The sequence below is a fragment of the Pagrus major genome, chromosome 19 (genome assembly GCF_040436345.1).
Source record: "Pagrus major chromosome 19, Pma_NU_1.0".
Lineage (NCBI taxonomy): Eukaryota > Metazoa > Chordata > Actinopteri > Spariformes > Sparidae > Pagrus > Pagrus major.
The window spans coordinates 19,339,513-19,363,662 of NC_133233.1; the positions used below are offsets into that span (position 1 = coordinate 19,339,513).

General features: G+C 42.5%; 1 protein-coding gene across 1 annotated transcript in view; it reads left to right on the forward strand.

Annotated features, from left to right (window-relative positions):
- The first annotated feature begins 1,060 nt into the window (after positions 1–1,060).
- Positions 1,061–24,150, forward strand: part of LOC141014337 (collectin-12-like) — a 36,416-nt gene continuing 13,326 nt past the window's right edge. The window contains exons 1-2 of the mRNA XM_073488075.1: positions 1,061–1,105; positions 1,780–1,894. Coding sequence (XP_073344176.1) covers positions 1,061–1,105; positions 1,780–1,894 — 160 coding nt within the window. The remainder of the gene's footprint in view (positions 1,106–1,779; positions 1,895–24,150) is intronic.

Here is a 24,150-nt window from a genome sequence, read left to right on the forward strand (position 1 = left end):
TCATCTTTTTAAGCACCTTTTCTGTGCAGAGTTTGGCGGCCATGTTGGTGGCGTCACTACAGGGTCCACCGAAAGGGGCGTGGCCTCGACTGTCTTTTAGCATACTCCCCAAAAAAATGCTAATCATTCCTTGAATGGCGAGTTTGTGTTTGCAGATAAATATATAGAGTGAAAAGAAATTTAGAAGCTTTAAAAGTTTAATATATACATTTTTAATATAGTTTCAATATACATTTGTGCTTTCTCCACAAAAGACTATTTAATTCTGAAAACCTCACCGGATGTTCAGCCTGTCGTCGCGTGTGCCTTCACACTGGCGGTAACTCCTTCCTCCTTCAGCGCAACATCACATCACTGCTGCAGAAACTCCTCGGAGGCAAAGACGATGGGATTTTAAAACTGAAGACGCAACATGAAGACTGACTCATAGCTTCACTACTCCTGTTGTGTTCGTGGCGCGTGGGACAAGTTTACACCTTTGCACTGGATGCTGAGATGAGCAGAAAGTGACATCTCTTCTAAAGTCCTCAACGAGTTATAAAACGCCATGAAAGGTATGTTTTCGTTACATTTTAATCCACACTCACAGATTCAACTTTTTTTTTTTCAATCTGTGCATATTGTTGTTTTTTTTTTGTTTGGGTTTTTTGTGGTGCGTGATTTCACATCTGGATGTCATTACGGTACAGCCGTGCAGAAGTTGTGAAAGTTTTTTTTCTCTTTTCTTCCAGCAAATAATGTTTGCACAGTTAAGTAGTGTGAACTGACACTTAATGCATGAAAAATCCTTTTTTTAAAAACTAATTTGGCATCTTTGAGAAACAAAAAGTTCAAGCTGCTGTTTCCAAAACCAACTTTATCACTCTAAAGAAAATATTTTGTATATGTAGCATCAATAATTACAATTCAACAGAGAGAAAGTGAGGTGAAATAACTGATTCAGTTGGCATCCATGTCTCTTCATCCAGTCTAACCCCCTCTGACCCCCCACCAACAAACACACCCTCCGCTCATCCCTCCTGTCGCCCCCCTCGGTCCCATCTGTTTACCATTACCAGTGATGTTCTCTGAGCCCAGCTCCAGCCTCAGTGTAGTGCAGCAGAGTGTAATTAGAGTTTACTGTCAACAACCCAGAGAAACCGCAGCCTGTGGCTTTTACAGTCCTCTGGACCTCCTATCTCCACACACACACACACACACACACACACACACACACACACACACACACACAGGCTCTACTTGATGCTCTACTATCAACCATGCAACCTAATGCCTTGTTGGCTGATCGCTGTATTGAGGAGTGTTTTTGTAGGTTGGCCTTCGTTTTGGGGGCAGAAATAAGCTTTTCTGGGAAAACTTGTGGTGCACAGATGAAGTGGAGTATTAGAGACAAATGCGAAAAGCTTGAATCCATATAAATCCATCCATTCACAGCACCGATAAAGAGAGCCTTTCTATCTTTCTAAGTGAGAAGATCAAAACTACACTGTCTGGTAAATACAAAGCCAGACAGAATGAGGACAGTGTACGGTGGGCACCAAGGGTCAAACTACAGTGATACAACATTTCACTGAACACAAGGACATTTGCGAAGACACAACAACATTTCAGAAGACACAACAACATATCAGAAGACATGACATTTCAGATAAGAGAACATTTTTTTCTGAATTGTTGTTATTTTGACCCTCAGGCCGACCGCAATGAAGACTTAAAAAGGAGGGAGAGAGCGGGTCTTTAGTTTGAAACGTATGCCCGTACTAGATCACTGTATTGAAGGATAACATAAATTCACTATTTATATTAATTTACTATTTGTCATGTTTCTCATTACTTCACACAGACGACTTTGCAGACGAGGAGGAAGTACAGTCTTTTGGATACAAGAGGTTCGGTAAGTGAAAGATAAATTTTTCTTTAAAGGGGGTAGAGAGAAAAGCGGACACACTCGGATCTCTGATCATAAAACTTGAATTGTTTTCAGAATAAAATGTGTTGAACTGAAGCCACTACATGTGCGGGCTTGTCTCTTTTCCTCTTTTCGATTTCTATTTACCTAGAATTACATTTGTGTTCCTGTGATCGAAAGACGCGTTTCTCATGTCAGGACTGTCCTCATCTTTCCTGATGTATTGGCTCGGATGGTAATGGTTCTGCAGGGCTTGGGTTGAACATAAATGTGGCCGACAGTCTGTGAGGTCCAGCCCACCACAGGCCCGACGACTGCTGACAGAGCTCACCAGATCAAGAAGAACCTCTCTGCTCTCTTTTATCCACTTAAATTGAGCCACTTAAACACATTGACTCACACAAACATGCCCTCGGACCTCAAAAATGTGGAGCTACTCAAACTGAAATTGTAGTCAACATATATCTTATTTTTGTGGTGCGACGCATGCAGACAGAGTTCACATGGATTTGGTTTGTGTACAAGTGCACTCTTGTACGTGAAGCATGGTTGTGTAGCAGTCTGGGGTTTCCCAGCAGACTTTTACACTGGGACTGAAACAGGGAAGATGGTTGCATTTTTCCCAATTTTGAGTCATCTCTGACGTATTTAGCTTCAATACAACAGCGGCGATTGTAATTTTGTTTCTGATGCTCAAAAGTGCATAAAATACATCAGTGACTTGCTCCAATTGTGATACCTGTAACGGAAATGCCTCCATTCATGCCTAAAATGCTGGAGTCTGTATCGGCAAGTACACAAGTCTATTCACACGGCGGCCATTTTCATCACACTCAGAGTGGGAAGCTCATGCTAGTCGTATAAACACAGGGTTTCTGATAAATTATTATCATTTCACTTCTTCTTGATTGATCAGCACCTGAATAGGGATATTTTTAATGAGCTAATGAGAGAATTCCAGTCATGTTTATGGCGACAGAACCAGGTAAGCCAAAACATGATCTTCTCCTAACCCTAACCAAGTGATTTTTGTGCCTAAACCTAACCAGATCATAAGCACCGCGTCCTAACAACATAAAACTGAAAATTGAGCCTAAAGAAACGTAAAGTTGCAACATGTCCACAGTTTGCAAAAACATACACTGCCAACATTTATTCCGGCGATAGGGTTGCCAGTTGCAGCTGTTGGGTTTTGTGTTGCCTAATGTTTTCCATTGAAAGCTTTTGGATGCAGCAAAGGGCAAACACTGTGTCACACACACACTCAAACACATCATTATTACTCTCCTTGGAGACGTAGCACGTGCTCCATCGCTGTCAGGTTGATTCAGCATTGATCTTGGATCAGGAGTCTCTGTGTCTCTGTATTCAGGGTGTTGCCGCAGGATGACTCATTCACACGCAGTTCGGCTGAGGTCCACGAGAGTGGATGTGAGGCAGCACCAGCAGAGACGAGTTCAAACTGCGTTTCATCCGAGTCACCCGAGTAGAGGCATCCTGTTTGTCTTTCTCCGTGAGCGCGTGCGAGTCCCGCTCATGAATTAGATTAGAGAGCGACAGGGTGGAGAGCCAAGTCCAGCTCACTTTTAACTTTATTCAAATGAACTCTTGACTTTTGGAGGAATCGGAAGAGAGAGCTGCTGAACTCTGAGCAGAGTGCTGTTGGCCCTCTCAGGGACACGGCAGCTGTTTGGAGGGGCCAACTCCGAGGGGTTCGCCTCACCACTCCAGAGGCTTTGTTGTGCAATAGAGCTGCATTCATGCAAACCATCACAAACGCTCATTCCTCCACTATTAGCGGTATAATGTCAGCACTCGAGGGAAAACAAGCGGTTATTTCCTCCGTGCTTGTTTTGCTTTAATTCATTGCAATCTCCCAGGAGACTGATTGTGTTGAAGTTGTTGTGATGTGTCGAAGCTGTGACTGCAGATCTGAGTTCAAAAGAGGATGATGTGATGCAGACACAGAACCCTTAATCCTGCTGGCTTTAAATGCACAGTATGCAACTTCTGCCGCTAGGGGTCTCATTCAAAACAATGAAAACAAAAGACCTTGTGAAGTAGTGTGAGATAATGGCAGGTGTTGTCTTCATTGTTAAAGATCCACCGTTGACTATGAAAATCTATGTGGAGCAGCAAATACAATACCAGTGGGCTTTTGTTTATCTTCGCATGTACATTTCACATACTTTCTGTAAGTGCTCCATTGACTTCCACCAATTCCAGTGCACAATGAAAACCATCCTGCACAGGTTTGAAACATGGATACATGTTCCATCTTCGACTATGTAGCCACTTTTTAGTCAAATTTACATGATTGTTGTGCATTATGCAGCGTCACGCATGAACTGTAGCAATTCCTTGTTGTTTGGACTTCCTCAAGAGGTACAGCCGCTTACATTGTTGGCAGTTTGATTCCTGGCTTCTCCTATCCCCATGATGATGAATTTGGATCTTATTTTTCATGCAAGCACTTGTATCACATAGAGAGTACCTCTTTGCAAATGCATGACCATGCGTCTTCTCGTCCCCGGAGTCATAATCCTGAACGGAGTTGCTGTTAATCGCCTCCGTACTGTATCCTCTGTCTTCAAACTGGCATCTGTTGTTCTCAGAGGCTGTGTTCGGTCCCAGTCTGGTGTCCAGTCGTGTTCACTGGGAAGCCAGCTGGTTGAGCTGAGCCCTGTTGACCGCTGTGACTCCCCGCTTGATCCGACATCGCCGTCCAGAAAGACTCCTGTCAGCTAATAGGGCCACTTAGCTCCACAGCTAAATGAGCTAATGATTAGGAATGATTAGAAGTCAACGATTGCTATAGAAGAAAATAATGCATTGCTGGAAGTTAATTGGCTAAATTGCACAAAAACACTGTGGTCCTTCCAATTGGATGCTTCAGCTTTGTGGGATGAAGAATTGGGAGGCCCGTGGCTTCGGTGCTGTAAGTCTTCTCCATAAAAATGCATGAGGGAAGATGAAGGAGCAATAAAATACCATATGGTCTGATGGTCGGCTTCATCTTCCAAGAAATATCTTCATGAAAACTCTCCTCGAATTCCTTGAATTCCAACATTTGACGCACTCATCTGCACTTCAGTTATAAAATCTGACACAGCTTTCACACTGTTTCATCACCACTTTGGCTGACCGGCCTCCAGCCGCTCTGTAAAGACCTCTAAAAGCTTTGTATTAACAAGTACAATGTGTGATTTCAACACACTTATACAAGTAACACACGGTGACCTTGTTGTAGAAATATCTTTAAAGTACCTTTGGGGGTGTTTGTACATTTGCTGACTTGCACACACACACATCCACACACACACACACACACACTCTTTTTTTAAACAACGTGAACTGTTTCTGATTCTCAATCTTACACAAACGTCATCCAGAAGGCATGCATCATGTGTATTTACACAAAAAGGCACATAGATGCACATTTTTCCACTTGTTTGTATACTAGTGGAAGTTTACAACACACACACACACACACACACACACACGCACACCATTACATTCACTGAGCGGATTCATATGGTAATCCCATCTCTCTTCCTGCCAAGCTGAAGCCAGGCCGGAATCGCCTCCACAGTGCTCAAGGTTTAAACATATTTATTGTCCGGCGGGGGGTTGACATAAGAAGGCCATCAGAATAAAACAGAAACGTACCTGAGCTTTGGCTGAACTCTTACAGCCCTGTTAGAGCTGGTACAATCATCGTTCATTGGCTCGAATCACGCCGCGAACCTTCCAGTCACAAAGAACTTGTAACTAGAAAGTTTATGTCACATCTTCATTAAAGTGGAAACAGACAACTTTTCCCCCAAGTGGTATTATTGATGGTGCCGGTGTTGCAGAGACAACAGGATTGCTTTATGTTTTCCTCAGAGTTAGCAACTAACAACAACACAGGGCAAAACATGAGAAAGCAGATAGAAAACGGCGCCAGTCTGTCGGCATGTGGGATGGTATCTTTCGGGGAAAAAAGAAACCTGAGACGAGGCAGAACATTTTGCTTCTGGTTAAACATTGCTTAACTTTGACAAGCGAACATCCACTGTTTGTGCCTCCCCTTCAGCACCGCTTCCCCTTCTTTTTTCACCCCGAATCCGTTTTGACAACAGCAGATGAGCCGCATGTGGAGGAAGCTTGTCATAATTAAGCAGCGTATCGAAAACCAACATGGTACCAAATGAAAGTGCGACAACCAGGTACATTTACAAGCTTGCATGAAACAACGGCATATGTTGGCCTCCGTTAAACAGGAAAGGTCGCGTCACAAAAATGTAGGTCCTTTGTGGTACAGTACATAGAAGTGTGCCTGCCAATTTGAACTGTCTGGGGTCTGTTTGTGAGTGTGGTACTTAAGCCCAGAGTGTTTAGCTTCATGGGTGAGATGGACGTAGCTGTTCATACTCTCCAGGTGTGTGGAGACTGAGTGGAGGACAGTGGATATGGCATCTTCTGTGGATGTGTTGGTTCTGATGTTAATGCAGAATTGCAATGTGATGTACAGTGAGTTAGAAATACAGACGACAGGTTGAGTTAAGTCAGTACACCAAAAGTAAATTAATGAGGATGTTGCAGTGAGTTTACAATTACTACTGACAGTATATTTTATATATATGTTTCATGTCGTGCCTTTCTGGATGGTATTACTTTACTTTATGCTATTTTTACTGGAGGACCTGCACGCTGGTCTGCAGGTGGGAGTCAGGGCCAGTCATGAAATAATAGAGGCTTGATTACTCCATGCAGCATGTCCTCCTGGGACCTGCGCTGATGTCTGGATGGGGGTCTTACTCCCTCTGCTGCTGCGTCTCCTGTTCCCACACATGTGGGTTTGGAGAGGCCGGGCTCAGGAGGTTTGCGGCTGGTGTGGAACCCAGAGTGCACTAATCTATTTCCTGCACTTGTTATGGTTTCTCCAGAAAGGCCCGGAACATTCCTGGAGCCGAGCACGGTGTCGGGCCGTCTGTGCCTGGAACCAGCTGTGTCAGCACAGCCGGGGCTCGGTTCGGTCCGGTGGGCTTCTCTTCACAGCCACCTTCAGCTGTAGTCATAATGACACCTCGCCCACCACCTCATCCATCCTGGTTAACATGGATTCAAACATGGTTATGTTAACATCACTAGCCAGCTTTTGTCAGACACGTTTATGCTGTCATGTGATACTTTGCAGTGTTTGTCAGAATGTCTGATGAGGATTTTTATGCACTTTGCTGTGGTTTCTTGGTCTCTTTTACAGTGTTGTGTTGTGGTCTTCCCAAATTCTGTCTCCTAGTTCTTTCTTAAAATTGCGTGACAGGTTTCGAGCACTTCATACGTTTGTGAAGTGTACAAAGCCTTCTTCACTGTCGGCCACACCGCTGTCAGAAATGTTCCTTTGGCCTTGAGACTACACAGTCAGCATGCCTTTGTAACATATTTATTGTCGGTGATGCTCAAAAAAATGTATCCACCATTTCACTGCTGGTTTTTTCACAATAAAAGCTTTTTGGGCCCCAGTGCATCAAGTGTCCTTGAATTTACAAAGGTTGGTCACTATGTAAAATTGGCTTCTAAGCCTGGCGTTCATCCTGTGGGACCTGCATAAAAATTAGGCTATCAAATAACATATAATCTTTGTATCATTCATTTGATCTCGCTCCGAGATGGCAAAGCCCTCAGTGCTGGGAAAAAATTGTTTAAAATCAAAAATTTGTATCGAATGGGGCCTCAAAGGTCCACTCTGTAAAAAAGTTGATTTTTTTATTATACTCCCAATGGCAGCTGACCCAATCGACAATCCTAAAGTATTTTGAGGTGTTGTTTTGCAACCCAAAAACCACCTTTCCTTCAAAGTGAACCTTTAAAATCAAAAGCAAATTTGGAGAATCGTGCAAACCCGAGTTTTTTGTCGAAGAAACAGTCAAACATCATTTTTAGCCATTTCTGACAGCCCTGATTCACAGTGATCCCTGTTGAAATGAGCTCTTGTTGAAGCCTCCAGACGCAGACTGACCTGAGAGTGCAGCGGGTTAAACACCTGTTGTAGAGAGCGGACAGAGATGGGAAACCACTTACCGAAGCCACCTGCTAAAATGGTGCAGAGCAGCAGTAAAACGCAGGGTTTGCCTTTGACTTTCAAGGGCTAGTCTGGTAAAGATCAGGAAGGAAAAATTGGCCTCTGGGTTAGACATCGCCGAGGTCTCGTGTTTTACCCATAACCTTTATGGCCGAATCATTGATTTTAAAGCTGTGTTCTCCCAACGTAAACATCCATCATTCTCTCACATGTAAAGTAAGTGTGCAATTGGGTGCTCTTTTTATGATTTAAAGGTGATTTCAAGGCCATAAATTCTTTTTTAAGCATTTTCAAGGACACATTTTCCTCCTATTGAAAGGCACAATCCCTCGTCCCCCCTCCCCGTCTGCTGTCACAAGCAGGAGATTCGCTTCAGCCCGGGCACAGATCTTAATTTTTGATTGATTTGTCTTGAAAAACGCTCATACCCACAAGCTCTTCAAGTATTTTAAAAGCTGTGGAGAGCCCTGAAAGCATGTCAAAGCACGCTCGAGAAAAACTGAGAAGCTGATGTGGTGAAAGAGGAGAATTAAGTGTGCGTGTTTGTGTGGGTGAGAAAGAAAAATGTAGGCAGAAAATACAAATTATGCTTCCCGAGGAGACACCCAAAAACAATGAAGAATAATGTGATTAGAAAAATGAAGTCAGATGTCAGCCAGTGGCTTACAGAAACCAGCTCCACGTCTCAGTTTCTCATGTCAGGCTTATTTTCTTTGTGCCTTGAGGTATAAACAAAAAGATGATCTACAGACTAAGGATGAGGGATTTCCTCGAATCTGGCTGTGGTGGGGATTCTCACACCACCGGACAGGACGGGAGGAGATAACACCGGGATGCTGAATGAGCTGGAGGAGCAGAGGGTACTTTATCCCAGGAGAGGAGAAGGGGAGTGAAAAGGAAGTGGGAGAAGGTGGAGGAGACGCAGCCGGTTGTAAGAGAAGAGCAGGAAGTGGATGGATGAACATGAGAGGAGGTCTTTGTGAGGAGATAAGAGTTTGGGAGTGTGTGATGGTAGTAGATAAAGAAAGAGGAGGTGACGGTATACGATCCAGCTGGAAGTGTTTATACTCATACACCTTTATAACATACGAGCACGCTCACTCACATATACAATTTAAGAAAAAAATCATTAGTTTAGAGCTGCAGTTTTTCAGGTTCTCAGACATTCAGAGACTCTCTTATCTCCGTTATAATTCAGTCCTTTCAACCTGGAATCCACAGAACTGTCTGAATGTAAAGAGACGCCAAACAGGGATATGGCAGCAGATCACAGAGGAAATTTACGAACATATCAATACTTCTGACAGCGCATGAATGCACGATACTTACCAGAAACTCAGTTCCTTTCTGTTATCCTGCGCTGTCTTATCTTCACATCTCTTCTGTGTGTTCGTGAAGTTAAGTACATTTCCCGGTAAATCCAGTAATTACAGTGCATAACAGTGGATTTCAGACAGGTTGAGAAGCAAGAACGAAGAATGAAGATAAATCCACTTTTTAATCCCACAAGATTAAAAAAAACAAACTCTGTGCTGTCCCTGGGTGTTTCTTCCTCCAGAAGCTTCAGGCTCTGCCCACAGCTGTCTGTCAGTTATCGTTTGTTTATCCGAAATACCAGCATCTGTCCCGCCACTCTGGTCTTATTACAATTAGCCGCATATATGTTGTAGGCTGTATGTCTGCTGTAGATTTGGCCATTTTAACATGGGCTCTTATGGGGCAACTGCAGTTTTTTGTACTTTCATTTTTCAGCCCTGGAGGTTGCCGCTTGGTTGTAATTCAGTCTTCCTGTTAAAAGGCCAGTCCCAAACTGTGACACCTGAGTGATTTAGGACTTTAGACAGCTCCTCCAGAGCCGTGCAACAATTCATACAACTGCTTTCACAGGCAGAGAGTGTAAGTCATGGTTTGTTAATCAGCTTTGACATGTATAATCAGTGGACTGACACTTTCAGTAAACGATCTGAATACGTCCTTCAACAGGTAGAGAAACAGCAGCACAATAGATGGTTTTAACATCAAAGTCAATTCCAAGGGATCCTGTAAACTTCTGTCCAAAACTTTCCACCCCCTCCTTCTCCGTCCTCCTCTCGTCTTCATTAGGCTGAATAAAACAGCAGTAGCGTGACTCCGGGCGCTGGATGCGAAGAGCAGGCGTCGATCGTTGATGTTTTTGCCAGAACGGCACATGTGCTGGTAGTTAGCTGCTATTTTCAATCCGGCCTGTGATCATCCGAGTGTCAGCGACTTTTCTGACTCACCTTTGAGAGTGAGGAAAAGCAGCAAAACCCCCATCGCGGTTCCCCTCGTGCTCTGACACACCATAATAACCCCCGGTGTCCTTGACGTGACCCACATGCAGATGTCAGGGAGGGTTTCTGGGTTTAGTATGGCTTTTAGGGTGTCTGAGTCACTGATTTAGTGATTAAGTGAAAGAATAGCAGAGCGGAGAGAAGGCGCTCCAAGACACCTGCGTTCCTTTAACGCCTCCCGTGGAAAGGCTTGTGTTCGACTTGGCAGCTCTTTGTTCTGCAGGGAACACACTCGTACATTAGATCTAACATTTGTATTCTCTCCAATGTGTGTGTGAGCCTCGCAACAACACACAACATCACACTTTTGTAATACAAACTGATAACTTTATGCATGCGAGTCTCTCGTGTCGGTGCGCACTTAAAGTTCTCCAACACCTCCGGCGGCAGAACACACAGGCACACTTTAACAATGAATTTGGGGTTTCTAGTTTCTTTTCTTTTTAGTACAAGTAATAAAACCTCCTAAATCTGTTCCTCGCAGTCCAAAATGTTAATGAAAGAGGGAAAAAATGACTGCGACTGTTGCCAAGATCAACCTACAGCTTCCTGGTTTGCAAAAGGGAGTTGAAGCGAGAGAGAGAGGAACAGTGTTCGGCTCCAAAACTCTGTCAGCTGCATAATGACTATCACATTTTCCATGTGTGGTTGAGACTGCAGACAGAGAGAACTCAGCTAGATTCTGTTTCTGGCACCTCACAGAGCTCTGCACCGCGCTCGTCATGCATGCATACGATAATTAACAAATTAAAAAGGCCAAAGATCACACACCTGATTGGATTTAGCTGCTCCATGCTGTGTTAAACTGACGCTGAACATGCAGAGTTTGAGTTAATGTTGTCCGCATTAACAATAGTCTGTGTTGAGTGCCTACAGCTTCTCATCTATGGCAGTTCAGTTTAAAGATCAGTAATTTGCCCAAAATAGAAGATACACAGAAACAGGACGTCACCCACAGAGCAAAGGGACTGTTTAAAGGGAACACGAACAATTATAACAGTAACTGTAAATATATTGTTCTGAAAATCTTTATAAATCAAGTGGATGGTTGAGTTCATACCACAACTAACGACAACAACAATGGCGAACAATATCGGGATCACTCTCAGAGCGCTCTGATTAAAGGGGCGCTATGTAGTTTTGGAGAAGAAATTCAAACTCAGAATTTTATTATTTACAGTATTAATGAGGTAATAATACAAACACAGAAATATTCAATTTTTCCATAACTGAATAAACAAGCTGTTCTCAGAGGAAAATAAGATCCCCAGAACACTGTTTGAAGTTAGAAAGGTGGCAGGGTCCGCCACATATAAACAAAGTAAAACAGTATGAAACTGTGTTGTCCTTTAAGGTCAGTTTATTCATTCATGAAAACAAAGAGAGTTTGTTTAATTAGTTTGTTTAGGCAGAAAAAAAAAACAGTCAATAAAGATCTTTCTCTAGTTTGATTTTAGGGACACTGTTCTACAAAAATAATGTTGCAGGAGTTTTTTATAATATTGGTTTCTAACTCTTTATGTAAGCTAATTCATGGCATTCAGGAAACGCTTTTTTGTCCAGTCTAAAGTCCACTTATTTTCAAAATGTCAAAAAAGCCATGCTTTCAGTTTTGTGGGAATGCATTTTGCAGATGATTCAATTACTTTGCAAATGGTTTGTTTGGCTAAAGAAACAGGAGAATTGTCTCAACTCATAAAGGAGCACTCCCTCCTTCAAAAACACCAAATTTGGAGTTTTGACTGGACAGCGACGTTATGTAACATGACGGGAAATTACACATTAAGAAGTAATTTTACCTGAAACATACTGCCAAACAGTCTTTGGCGCTGATGGGGTCCCTGAAGTTCGCTTAATCTTTACCGATGTCCTCTTTGACGAATGCTTACAGAATGTTATCGTTCATCAGTGTGGATGCTCACATCGTTATCTTTATAGTTATCACTATAGTAACTGTTCTTGGGGTGGACAGCCCTTAAGACACAATAAGCAAACTATTAACATTACTCCATAAATGTAGAGTAGTTTTTACTGGAGTTAGGGTTAGCTACTTATTAGCCACTTTGGTGATGCTGTTTTGAGGGTTTTGTGACTTGCTGACATTTTTGACACCCTTTTTTCGAACTTTTGAGATGTATTTTTTTATAGATATATGCGTAAGAGAAACATTTTTGTTACTCAGTCAATCAAATTGTTAAATAAGAGTTTGGGATCTCATTAGGCCTCAGTGCTCCTGTGTGGTCTAAGTGCTGAATGTTTAAGGAACTGATTAAACAGACACGGCCGCCACTTATTTGTAATGTCTGATCTAACATATGTTGCAGTAATGGTTTTATTGTTGTGTTTTTGGAAACATTTCAGAAGAATCTTCTGACAATGAAGTTAAATCAAAATCAAATAGAAATGAACTTATATCTGATATCCAGGAGGGCAAAGTCGAAGGTAACTAGACTTGCCTAAAGTAGATTATTGAAGACGGCTTTGACTTCGCATTCTTCTAAGATTTACTGTGATCTGTATGATGGAGAATCTTCACAGACAAAGATATGTGATTTATCTTATTGTAGTAATCTTTGTACCCTGGTATGAATGGAATGGCAGCACAGCCACGAGTCCAAACCAAGTTTTCTCTACAGACGCTAATAAATTAATATCATTTTACTGATTTATGTTTGCACAGAAACTTTGCTTTCTTTAAGGACTTCAAATGATCAGAATACATTATTTTGCTTAGCATCCCATTTCGGCATAACACACGTTGCTAAAGCTCAAAGAGAAGGTTGTGAAGGCACGGCAGTTTGATGACAAATTGTTTTTGGTAATCAGATCTTGCTGTTTGTAGTAATAAAGTAATCATGTGCAGCACAGATTCAGTTCTTCCATCGTTCAGCGAGGAGTTTCCCTCCCCGCCACTTCGTCTAAATTACTCTAAACAAACAGTCGAGTCATTTAAAGCCATTGTCTGGTGTTGATTACTGCTCTCAGTAAGTGGAATCTCCTCCGTGCGATTCTCTGCCCAGATGTCAGACGGCTCCTCCTGCCTCTCGATGCGTCGTCCTGACTGCAGGCTGCTCTGAGGTGAAGAGCGTGTCTGGAGCGCGTCTGTCTGGACAGATTTTGGCAGTAAAGCTTCCTCGTCTTCCTGACCAGCGGCGGGAGAAGATGGCTTGTTGTCATTCAGCCTGACAGACCACGCCCACACATCCGACCACAGACATGGCGGGGCCACCCAGAAGGAGCCCATGATGCCTCATTACAAAAGGCATTTCCATTGTTTCACCCGCCTCAGAGAGCATCGCGTCGCTCTGAGACCTGCTCCTTTTTGTATTTCCTCTTGCTGACTTTGGCGGAAAAACATATAATTTTGTTATTTGTGGTTTGCACTTGAATACGAAATGTTTTACTGAGCAATTCATCAAAATGATCATAATTTTTTTCCACTCTCTGACCAGTACATATTTTGCTTTCTGCTTACATTTATTAAAGGAGCAATTTGTAAAATATGGCCAGAATTTTTTATTTAAAACTAACATTATCAACAGAATGTAAAGAAACAACAGCGTTGACATTATGTCAAAGACATCTGTGTACTGTGTTGCAGAGAAGTCTACTGAAGTTAGCATGCTAACCAGCTAGCCCCAGCTGTGCTGTCTTGTAATACCACTTCGTACCACAAGAGGCGACAGACTGATAGCAATTGCACAACTTCTGAATTCAAGTTTCACTTTCTTTACAAAATAAAACTCGCCAAAACAGTCTTGGTGTGTCTTTCCACAATCGCCTCTGGTTTGGTCGAAATAAGTCCTCACATCACTGATGAAGAGGTGAAAATATTCCGACTCAACACGCCGTTTACACCTGCTTCGAATGCCAACTCTCTCTCGCTCCTCTGCCTTTTGAATTTTTGCCACATTTTTCAAATTACACTATTAAATTCATCCATAAAGTTAAAGAAAATGTTTAACCACAAGGCCAGACCGAAAGCTACACGCACATCCACTTCTTACTGATTCACCCATTTCACCTCATGTGTGACTGAAGTTATTCTAAGCCCCTTTGATTCACTTTAACCACCTGACAACACACAGACCACAATCGTATTCACATTTTACTGCCCTCCATGTTCTCTCAAAGCCACCGTCAAATGATAGAGCGTCTTATTACAAGCAACCCTGAAATCACAGAGCGGCTCGCTCCACGATGACCATAATGTTATACCGACTTTACCCACAAGCGACACCAGAGCAGAAACCACCGGGTTGGGGAGAAAACGTCAGTCCAAGACAAGAACGTAAGAGGCGCTTTGGTGATCCGGTCCATATGGCAGAGTCAGTGACGGATGTGGTGGACACGGTGATGAGTTTGGCTGATGTGGCCTTGGTCTGTAAAAGAACTGTCCCATAGAGACTTCTCCCAAACGGCTTTCCTTCAACTATTCCAAAAATCTGCACAGCTCTTTAAAACCTTCCTGGTTTTATCTGGCAGCACCTCAGCAGAACAGGAACTGTAGCTCAGTACATTTACATTTCAGACACTGTTTTAGTAGAACATGAAGTGCGACAGCAGACTGAGCTTCACATTCACAACTGTTACAACTGGAGTGGATACAGATGATTGGATTTTGATGGCAAATCCTCAGTTGCATTTAGCAGCTACAACCCTGAAAATGAGTGCAACCACAGTGAAGATAAAAATGTCTTTTGGGATTTCTCTGCAAACCACGGATATGTTGGAAGTTTACACCAAGCTGAAGGTCTGATTGGGTTGAGGCACATAATCAGTTTGTAGGGTTAGGAAAAGACGATGCTTTGGCTTACCTGGTTCTGTCTCCACAAACGTGGCTGGAAACTGCCCCAATGACTCATCAGAAATATCCAGTTTCATTACCACTAACACGAATGGAAAATGTCCCAATGTCTCATCAAAAGTATCTGGTTTTATCGCCACTAACATAATTTGTTGTTACTCAAAATACCTGGTTTTGTCTCCACAAACACAGCAGTAAAATGTCCCAACATCTCATCAGAAATATGCAGTTTGATTACCACTAATATCACTGAAAATGTTTCGATGTCTTGTCAAAAATATACAGTTTGGTTACCACTAACATGGCTGGAAATGTCCAACACCGACTTTCCATATTTTTACTCAAAAAACCTGGTTTTGTCTCCACAAACACAGCTGGAAAATGTCCTGACGGTCGCTAAGAACGCCATCACCTCCTTCCAGATAACAGAGTCAGCTCATATAGCTGTAATCAGAACGTGATATGATGTTGATATGATGAAACATACAAATTTAACATATCCATGATTTGCAAAATGGCAACATTTAAAGTATACAAGACAGTTAACACCACCTTCTTTACCACAACCACAAAAAGTATGCTGTTTATGGTGTACCAGGGGACTAGGTCAAACGTTTTGGACAGTTTACAAAGAACAGAAAGATGTAGATTTGCCATTTTGTGGTTTATTATCCCAGCTGCTCATCAGAGGGAAAACGTCACGTTATTTATTTTATCTCTGGTTTTCTCCGACTGGTAACATTTGGATGTTTGTTTTTCCTTGAAGTGCTTGCCAGCGCTCCGTCTGCACTGAGAGGTCTTTGTGGTGGTTCTCACATTTTGACTGGCACCTGAAGCAACCAGCTGGAGACCTGCAGGGAGGGTAGACATCGATTAGGCGAGGTTTCAGAGGAAGAAACGTAAAACCAAAAGGGTTCTGGATCCTTTGGGATGCTGACTGAAAGAGATTTACGGATTCTCAGTTTTTCTTGTGTTGCAGTTTTATTTGAAATGGAATAAGATTAATATCCACAAAACTTGTGGTTATGTTGTGAGGTGCTGCACTTTGTGATCATTTCTCACAGTTGAATGGCAGCTGACTGAAGACGAACAGCCTTTGGATCTTGTTTTTCACTGGATAAAGTGTTTCTTCTGTTTTTCTTGTCCTGCTCTCCTGCATTCTCACTTTGAACCCGCTGCTTCTTTTTGCTGATGGTGTTGTGTTTCCTTCAAAGTTGAGCGTAGGCAGGCTATCAAATTCTGGATGCTAATGTGATGGTCATTAACCAGTGGGCCACACACACACACACACACACACACACACACACACACACACAGACGAAAAGAAACACACACACTTACAAGAGAGCTGCAACGTTTGGGGTGCTTAAGCTCTGATGTTTTGCTTTGTAACTAAAACCCAAGTCGCTCCGTGGGCCCCAAATCCCTTCGCTGAGTAAGACCATTCCCGCTCCCCGCTCCATTGTTGATGTAGTTTTCTGGAAAGACGACCTGTTTGTGTAACTGCAGCGAGCGCTGAGTCTGTGCAGAGCCAGGCGGGGGCCTCTGGGCTCGTGGGAGGGGGCTGGGCTGCAGGACGGGAGAGGCCGTGGATACTGTGGACGCCTGCGTGCCTGTCTGACCACAGCTCATCTGAAAACCATTTTGGAGGTGTTTATTTCTCTACCTTTACTATCAGCTGGTGAGATGTCATTAAGGTGGGATGAGGAGTGGGTAGCTGGTGAGCTGAAGGACCTCCGTGACATAACTTATAACGGATGTTACATAACTCACTCACATGAGTGATCTGGACGAACGAGAAGCTATTAAAAGAACATTATATAAAATAATAGACAAGAAATCGTTTTATTTGAAATCCCAGCAAACATATGGCTCGCAGATGTTGGCGCAATGAATAGAAGACACTGCAGAGACGCCGACCTCTCGGCAATGTCTTGTCAGTTAGCAAACGCTCCCCACACTACATCTTCCGGACGGAAACTCGCAAGTATGTTAACAAGAAGTACAGTACATGTGCTATAGGGGATATTTTATTCCATTCTTCGTAAACATTAAGACATCTATACAGCAACATATCATCATGCGTGTCAGTATTTCCCATGGCGTCCTAAAAGGGTGTTGTCCGTCGTCCATCTACCTGAATCTGTATGAATGCAGCATCAGTTCTGCAGAGAGTTTTAGCGTCTTTTTAACAGCCCACAACTCCACTCTCATCAACCGTGTTTCCAGCCGCTTTAATAAACTCACTGCACAGTTAACTTTGTCTGTCCATCACCAAATGCCGGACAGAAAAAGCTAAATATTTCCTTCAGGAGCTGGTGGAGACCAAACACAGAGCTACAACCCTGATTCCAAAAATGCTGGGACGCTGTGTAAAACATAAATAAATCCTTTTTGACATATACAGGCAACATCTATAATGTTTTAGTTCATCAACGTAAATAATTTTTGTAAATAGCAACATGTTTCAACTGGGAAAGTTGCAGAACGCTCCAAAAACGCCTGTTTGGATCGGCTCAGTCGTTCACAAGCACGAGAGGGGCGAGGTTCACCACTTTGAAAACAGTTTGCTTGCAAATTATTTACGCTTTATACGTGTTGCACAATGTCCCGACTTTTCTTTTTGGATTCAGGGTTGTAAAATGTAAAGATGGAAGGTAAATATTGGACATGCCTCTCAATGAATGCTGGTGTTGCTCCGTGGACGTGTGAGTAAGCATCTGTAACACATTCACATTCAACAACTTTATAAGGTGATAATGTCAGTGTTTTCAGCTCGCCCCAAGTGGCCAAATAAAATAAATTAAAGCAACCTTTAAACATGTCCTGTATATTTTTTTACAGCCTCAAAGAAGTGTTGTCTCACATAAGAAGAGATTTTCAGCATGTGGAGTCTGATAGAAGTGTGTTTGCACTCGGTAAGACATAATGCAACTTTATGTGTCGACAAAAAAACTCATTTTCAGCTTCTTGCCTTTTTAATACGTGTCGAATGTAAGCCCATAAACCTGTCACTGGATCAAAGCAGATCTGACACATGAATTAGTAAATCTTAATGTGGAAAACAAACCTCGCTCCCCCACAGCGAGGCGGCAGACAGTTGGAGCCAGGGAGGGCTGCTGGATGCTGCAATCCCGGTTGCCTCACAATCTGACAATGCCTTGTGTTGGACGTGATACAGACCTCAGTCAGAGATATACCACGTTTCTTCCCTTTTCACCGCTTTTACGTGGACGATCTGGCCCTTGTCATGGTCCCTGAGAGGTTCTTGGCTCGCTGTGGATGATGTGACAGGTTTAAAGTTCATCCGTCACTGCTTTCTCTCCACCCTTTCAGATCTTTAAATCATTTTGCCTCCCCACTTTCTCACATTTTTTTCTCCAAAGTCATCCATTTTCTGACGGAGCGTTGGCCTTGTCCTGCCTGTCTTCACTCCTCTCACCCTTCCTTCATTCACTTATTACCGTGTGCATCATGTCTCGTGTGATGGCAATAGGGGCGTATGGTTTCCATCACATGTAATAAAAGAGATGGAGCTGAAATCAGGCCACACATGGAGCCAGGGTGGTGTCGGTTTCCTGAAGGGCCCCAGAGCCATCCCATGAACCCAGAGCCGTAATTCTGCACTTCCTCTGATTGCGTCATTGGCAGGTAGAGCCTCGAAGTGAGCGCAGTGGGCACGCTGTAGGACGGAGTCTCCAAGCTGTTAAACAGTCAGTTATTAGATGGGGTAATCATGCAGCCAGGACCTCCCCTGCGAGAGAGCTTTGTGCATTGGCTGTGGATTGTGTTTTGCATGTTTCTTAAGAGAAAAATCAAACCGAACATAGAGTTGCGAGAGCTGGTAGTGATGTGATTTTCATTTCTACATCTATGTTTTTGTTTGGTGGCTGCAGACTGCAGACCAAAATCCGATTTTTTTGCAGGAATATCTCCTTGATCTCCCTCTTCCCAGCAACAAACACATAAAGTTTACTTCTGATGTCTTCTTGGAAATTTTGCAAGAAGAGATATGTGTCACCAAGGGAGGTTGAGGATAAGAGGATCACACCAAGGAGACAAATTAAACCACATAACTTCTCCTGCAATACATCAAACATCACAGATCAAAAGTACTGTTTGAGTGTTTGAAGATCCAAACAGGGAATATTTCTTTTAAAATCAAAGTAACCGCAAGAAATGTCCAAAAGTCCCTGATTTATGTCCACCAACATTGAAAAACATGCACCGACACACTTGTTCAAACACACACACATACACACACCAGTGCAGCACATGATTCAATGCAGGCCACCTCAGCACGCTGTAGAGAAAGCTGAGCGGTGTATGACTCATTCATTGAGCCATCATCTCCCTCCTGACTGTAAAACATCTTGGCTTCCATTACAGTGTATCAGAGATCTTGTAAAAACTTCTCATTTCTGTTGGAGTAATGCAGGACAGATGGCATGAAAGACAACTGCGATTTAAAAAAAAAAACATATGAAAGCAAGCAAAACAAAAATAAAACTGATTTCCCCAACAGCAGACATACTGTTTCTGTTAGTGGATAACTGTCCACTGTCTTTGGGATGTGATTAGACTGTCGGTGGCGTAAAGATGCATTTACTCAAGTTCTGGACTTTTGAGAGATGTGAGCCACACAGTTTTCACCATAAGTGTGTCATCTTACATCAGTGTCTCTGGGCTGGATCTGTTGGATGTTGGGAAATACGTTACGTTGTGTTACGTTACATTATGTTATGTTACATTATGTTACATTACATTATGCTACGCTACGTTGTGTTACGCTAAGTTGTGTTATGTTACGTTGTGTTATGTTACGTTGTGTTACGCTACCCTGCATTGCTTTGGGTTATGTTATGGTGTGTTACGTTGTGTTGTGTTGTGTTATGTTACGTTGTGTTACGTTGCGTTGTGTTATTATGTTACGTTGTGTTACGTTGCGTTGCGCTACGCTATGCTGCGTTACACTACGCTGTGTTGCGCTTCGTTGACTTGCGTTATGCTACTTATGTTCTGTTACGTTGCGTTACGGTACTGTGTGTTACGTTACGTGTTTTACGTTACGGTGTGTTACTGTGCACTGCATTATGTTGTTTTACGTTATGCTATGTTGTGTTAGGTTATGGTGCGTTACGTCACGCCGCATTACGTTGCGCTGCGTTACATTGCGCTGCGTTACATTGCAGTGCATTACTTTGTGTTGCATTACATTATGTTGACTATTGGTTTCACGCGGGACACAAACATTGGTATCCTGGGGAAGTCAGAGCGTGTTTGACTCATCCATCAACCACAGTCTTCAACCAACGTCAATCTTCTCCCTATGTCAAATTCAGTATTTTACGACAGCTGACAATCTCCTCTGCTCCCGTCATAATTACGAGGGCCACTAGAGGTTGCCACCTAACAATGAATAAATAAGTTAATATGGGGAGGAATAAGCCGCTTGCAAAGGTCAGGGACAGCCTGCAAAAGCTGCCTCGTCGTTGCTCTATGACAAATTATCGAGAGTGTAAGATAATTAATTCAACATGTACAAGACTCTTTCGTTTCCCAAAAACATTTGTGTATGTTGATGCCCATTAGTGGTCTTAGTAATTGTGAAGTCACACATGCAGGAGGTCGAGGTGGTTGGATGAAATGTTGTGGAGACTATTGTTTGTTTCTAGGCTGACAGTCAGTGTTAGTTTCTTTCAATCGTGACCGGGTCATTCTCCAACCATAACCACATATTACTGTAACCATGATGACGAAGCAAAATTGTATCCCAAACCAAGGTGTTTCCCCAACATTATCGACTTATTTTAAGCCAAATCATGATCTTTTGTGCCTAAACCAAACCATACCCGATCTGTGCAGTCGTCACATCGTTAAATGTATTTTTCTTTCTGTCTTTCTCTTCCATTGTTTCGTCTCTGACCCTCTCTGATCCTTCTTTGCTTTATGTCTGTGCTTTTTGGCATTTAATTCGTCTCTCTTCCCTTTTTTCTTCCTTCTTTATTTCTTTTTGTCCCTTTTTTTTCTTTTTTACATTATTATCCTTCTTTGTCTCAAACTTACTCTGTCCTTCCTGTCTGCCTTCTTTTGTTCGTTTATGTTCTTGTTACCTTTTTCTTTCTGTCCTTCTTCTGCCCTGAATTAGTGGAAACTAAACATAAAAAGTTACCACTCCTTCACATAATTCTGAATACTTGTAACAGAGTCCCACACTCATTTACTTTCACTACACTCAAGTCTTTTAAGGACTTCTTCCTCCACCGCTGTTCTTTGTCCTGATCTCCTCTCTTTGTCTTTGGTGCCAGCAATAATTCACTGATTGCCCTCTTGGAGTAATCTGCACTCTGGTGGTTCTTGGAAAGTGGTTGAGAGTGTGTGTTGGGCAAGGCAGGGGTCCAAATCACAGTTTGTGTGACCTCAGCTCACAGCTTTGTGTTCTCATCCGTTACTATAGCGTCCCTTCTGCTATTTACTGTAAATAAACATTGTCTTTTAATGAGCGAGGCCCACGTATCCGCCGTGCTCTGCTGTGGACGTTATTACGGCACGTCAGAGGTGAATTAATGGGCGTGTTGAGATGAAAAAGATGATGTTCTGGTAATCCTTTGTTATAGGAAACGAGGCTGGTGAAAGACACAGCCTTGGAGACACTTAATTATCTCCAAGGTGGACATTGTCTGGATGTTTTTTTAACATTTTGCAGAAACAATGGGTGACTGTATCCTGCCAAAACACATAATAACACGAGAATCCATTCGCATTAAAAAACCCACTTGTTTTGGAAAGGCTCTTTGTCTTTGGAGCATCCTTTTCTTTGCGCTTTGAGCAGTAAAAGTGTTGTTGTCAGCTTGTGGTCGGAGCATCCTGGACGATGGTTGTTTTTGCGGTCGCGGTCGGTCAGATCCGACTACGTCTGACCGCACAGGCGAAGGGGAAAGATGACGAATCAGTGTCTGATTTAATGACAAGCAGCCAAACTAAAGGAAACAGAGTCTCTGATGTTAAACTGTGAACAAGGAGGTCAGTGTTCACGTATGTTTTTCCACAGTTCTCGATTATTCATTAAGAATAGTTTCACTCCAGACGAGTCCCAACGTAGCTGCATTTCATGTCAAAACCTCAAGATATTTTATCCATGTGTGAGGATTTGTGCATCTGGGCTCTGTTAGCGTGACAGATATTTGAGAACGTGTGAAAGATGTTTGTCCCGACTGTCTCATATCCATCTGGACATTTGTCATGTTCACAGACAGTTAGAGAGCGCTGACATATTCCAAGTGTCTCTGTGTACTTAATGATGTTTGGTTTGGTTTTCTTATTTCGATTGTCTGTCGCTTTTTCAACGCGCAATTTAGTTTTTGATCCTTTTCGTCATTTTGAAACTCAGACTTAATATCTTAATATCTCTGCTGCCAGAGTAAGAGGATGTGACAACGTACTCAGAAAGCCACGTCTCATGTGAGCATGGTTGTGGTAATTTGCGGGTTAAAAGACACCTAGGCGTCTCGAGCTAAATTTGGTTGAAAACCAAACCTTTACAGATGTCTACAGTTACTTATAACCATCATTTTAACTGATTCTAATGTGTAGTTAGGATCTGCTTCACGTTGAAATGTCTTCATTTAAATGCTGTTGACAGAACAGTTATAAGTTACCTAGACGGTTACTTTTAAACCCATTTTAACCTAGTAAAAACCTCAGCTCAGTGGTGGTGACTGACAGTAAGCAGAATCTAGCATTACTAAGGATTAACGCAACGTTATTGAAACGGAGTACTTTTTTGTTACCGACCAAAATGTTTACAGTTCTTTCAAGTGTTGACAGCTGACAGACCGGTTGTTGTGTTTGGCAGGATTTAATGAGGAAAATATGTCTTTTGCAAAACTAAGAACACAAAAATGCAAACAAATGAGTTTATTTATAAGTACTGCATAATATATCTAGGCAGTAAAGAAAGATAAGTGACATAACCAGACATTAATGCGAGTATACAGAGTTGACAACAGACCAACAATCATCAAAAACAATGTACTAAAACTTGAGGGTTAGTTTCATTAACACGTTAATACAATTGTAAATACTGTATAACTTACATGTGAAGCCGTATTAGTGGACTTTAATGGGAGGATGAAGAGGTTTGCTGCACTTTTACCCCTCTTCCTTACTAATGCAGCTACCTGGCGTCATCACTAGGTGGTACTAAAGTACGAACAAAAGAAACAAAATCGACAATTCCACGACAGCAAGTATATGCAGGTTTTTTTTAATGGGGGTAAATCCAGTTACAGATAAGCAATTGACTCCTTTCCCATTAAAGAGTCAGAAACGCCAGATGTTAGTGGGTGTTACAGGGGTTTTGTCCAGTGCTAAAGGGGTATTCTTTACTTTGTCTTTGATCACTTGTAGTTTGTCCCCTCGGAGTTGCCGTAAGGCGTGAGGAGTCAGCTCGCCATTGTAGTCGCCAGCAGAGAAAACTGTCTCCATCACTGACACACATTAAATGTTTCTTCATGCAGCACACGCCGGTAACTCGGTTGCGTTCAGCTTTAAGGGTCGAGACGAAGTTAGCTGGCTCGCTGCAATGAGGAAGATAAGCTAAGAAAACTCAAATAACACACTCGCAGCGGTTTGCAGAAAAGAAACACAGCGGCCACCAATGTAACCAAGTCTGTTGGGTTCACCTAACTAACGTTAACTGTTGATTTTCTCTCCCACATGTCACAAACACCAGTAACTCTTGCCTTTCTGCAACTCTGAGGGGACATACTACTTGTTTGTGCTCTGGTGAAGCATCTCTTAAATCACGATGATTGGCCAAACCCTGATAACAATTTCCCAGAGCCCAAAGGGACGTCTTCCAATTGCTTCTTTTGTCCAACCAACAGTCCCAAACCCTTTTCAGACTCTTCATTTGCTATCATGAATGTCAAAGAAAAGCAGCAAATCCTTTCATCCTTAAGAAGCTGGAACCAGCAAATGTTCGACATTTTTGCTTGAAAAATGTCTGGAAAGAATAATCGATCATCGAAATAGTTGGCAACTGATTTTCCTT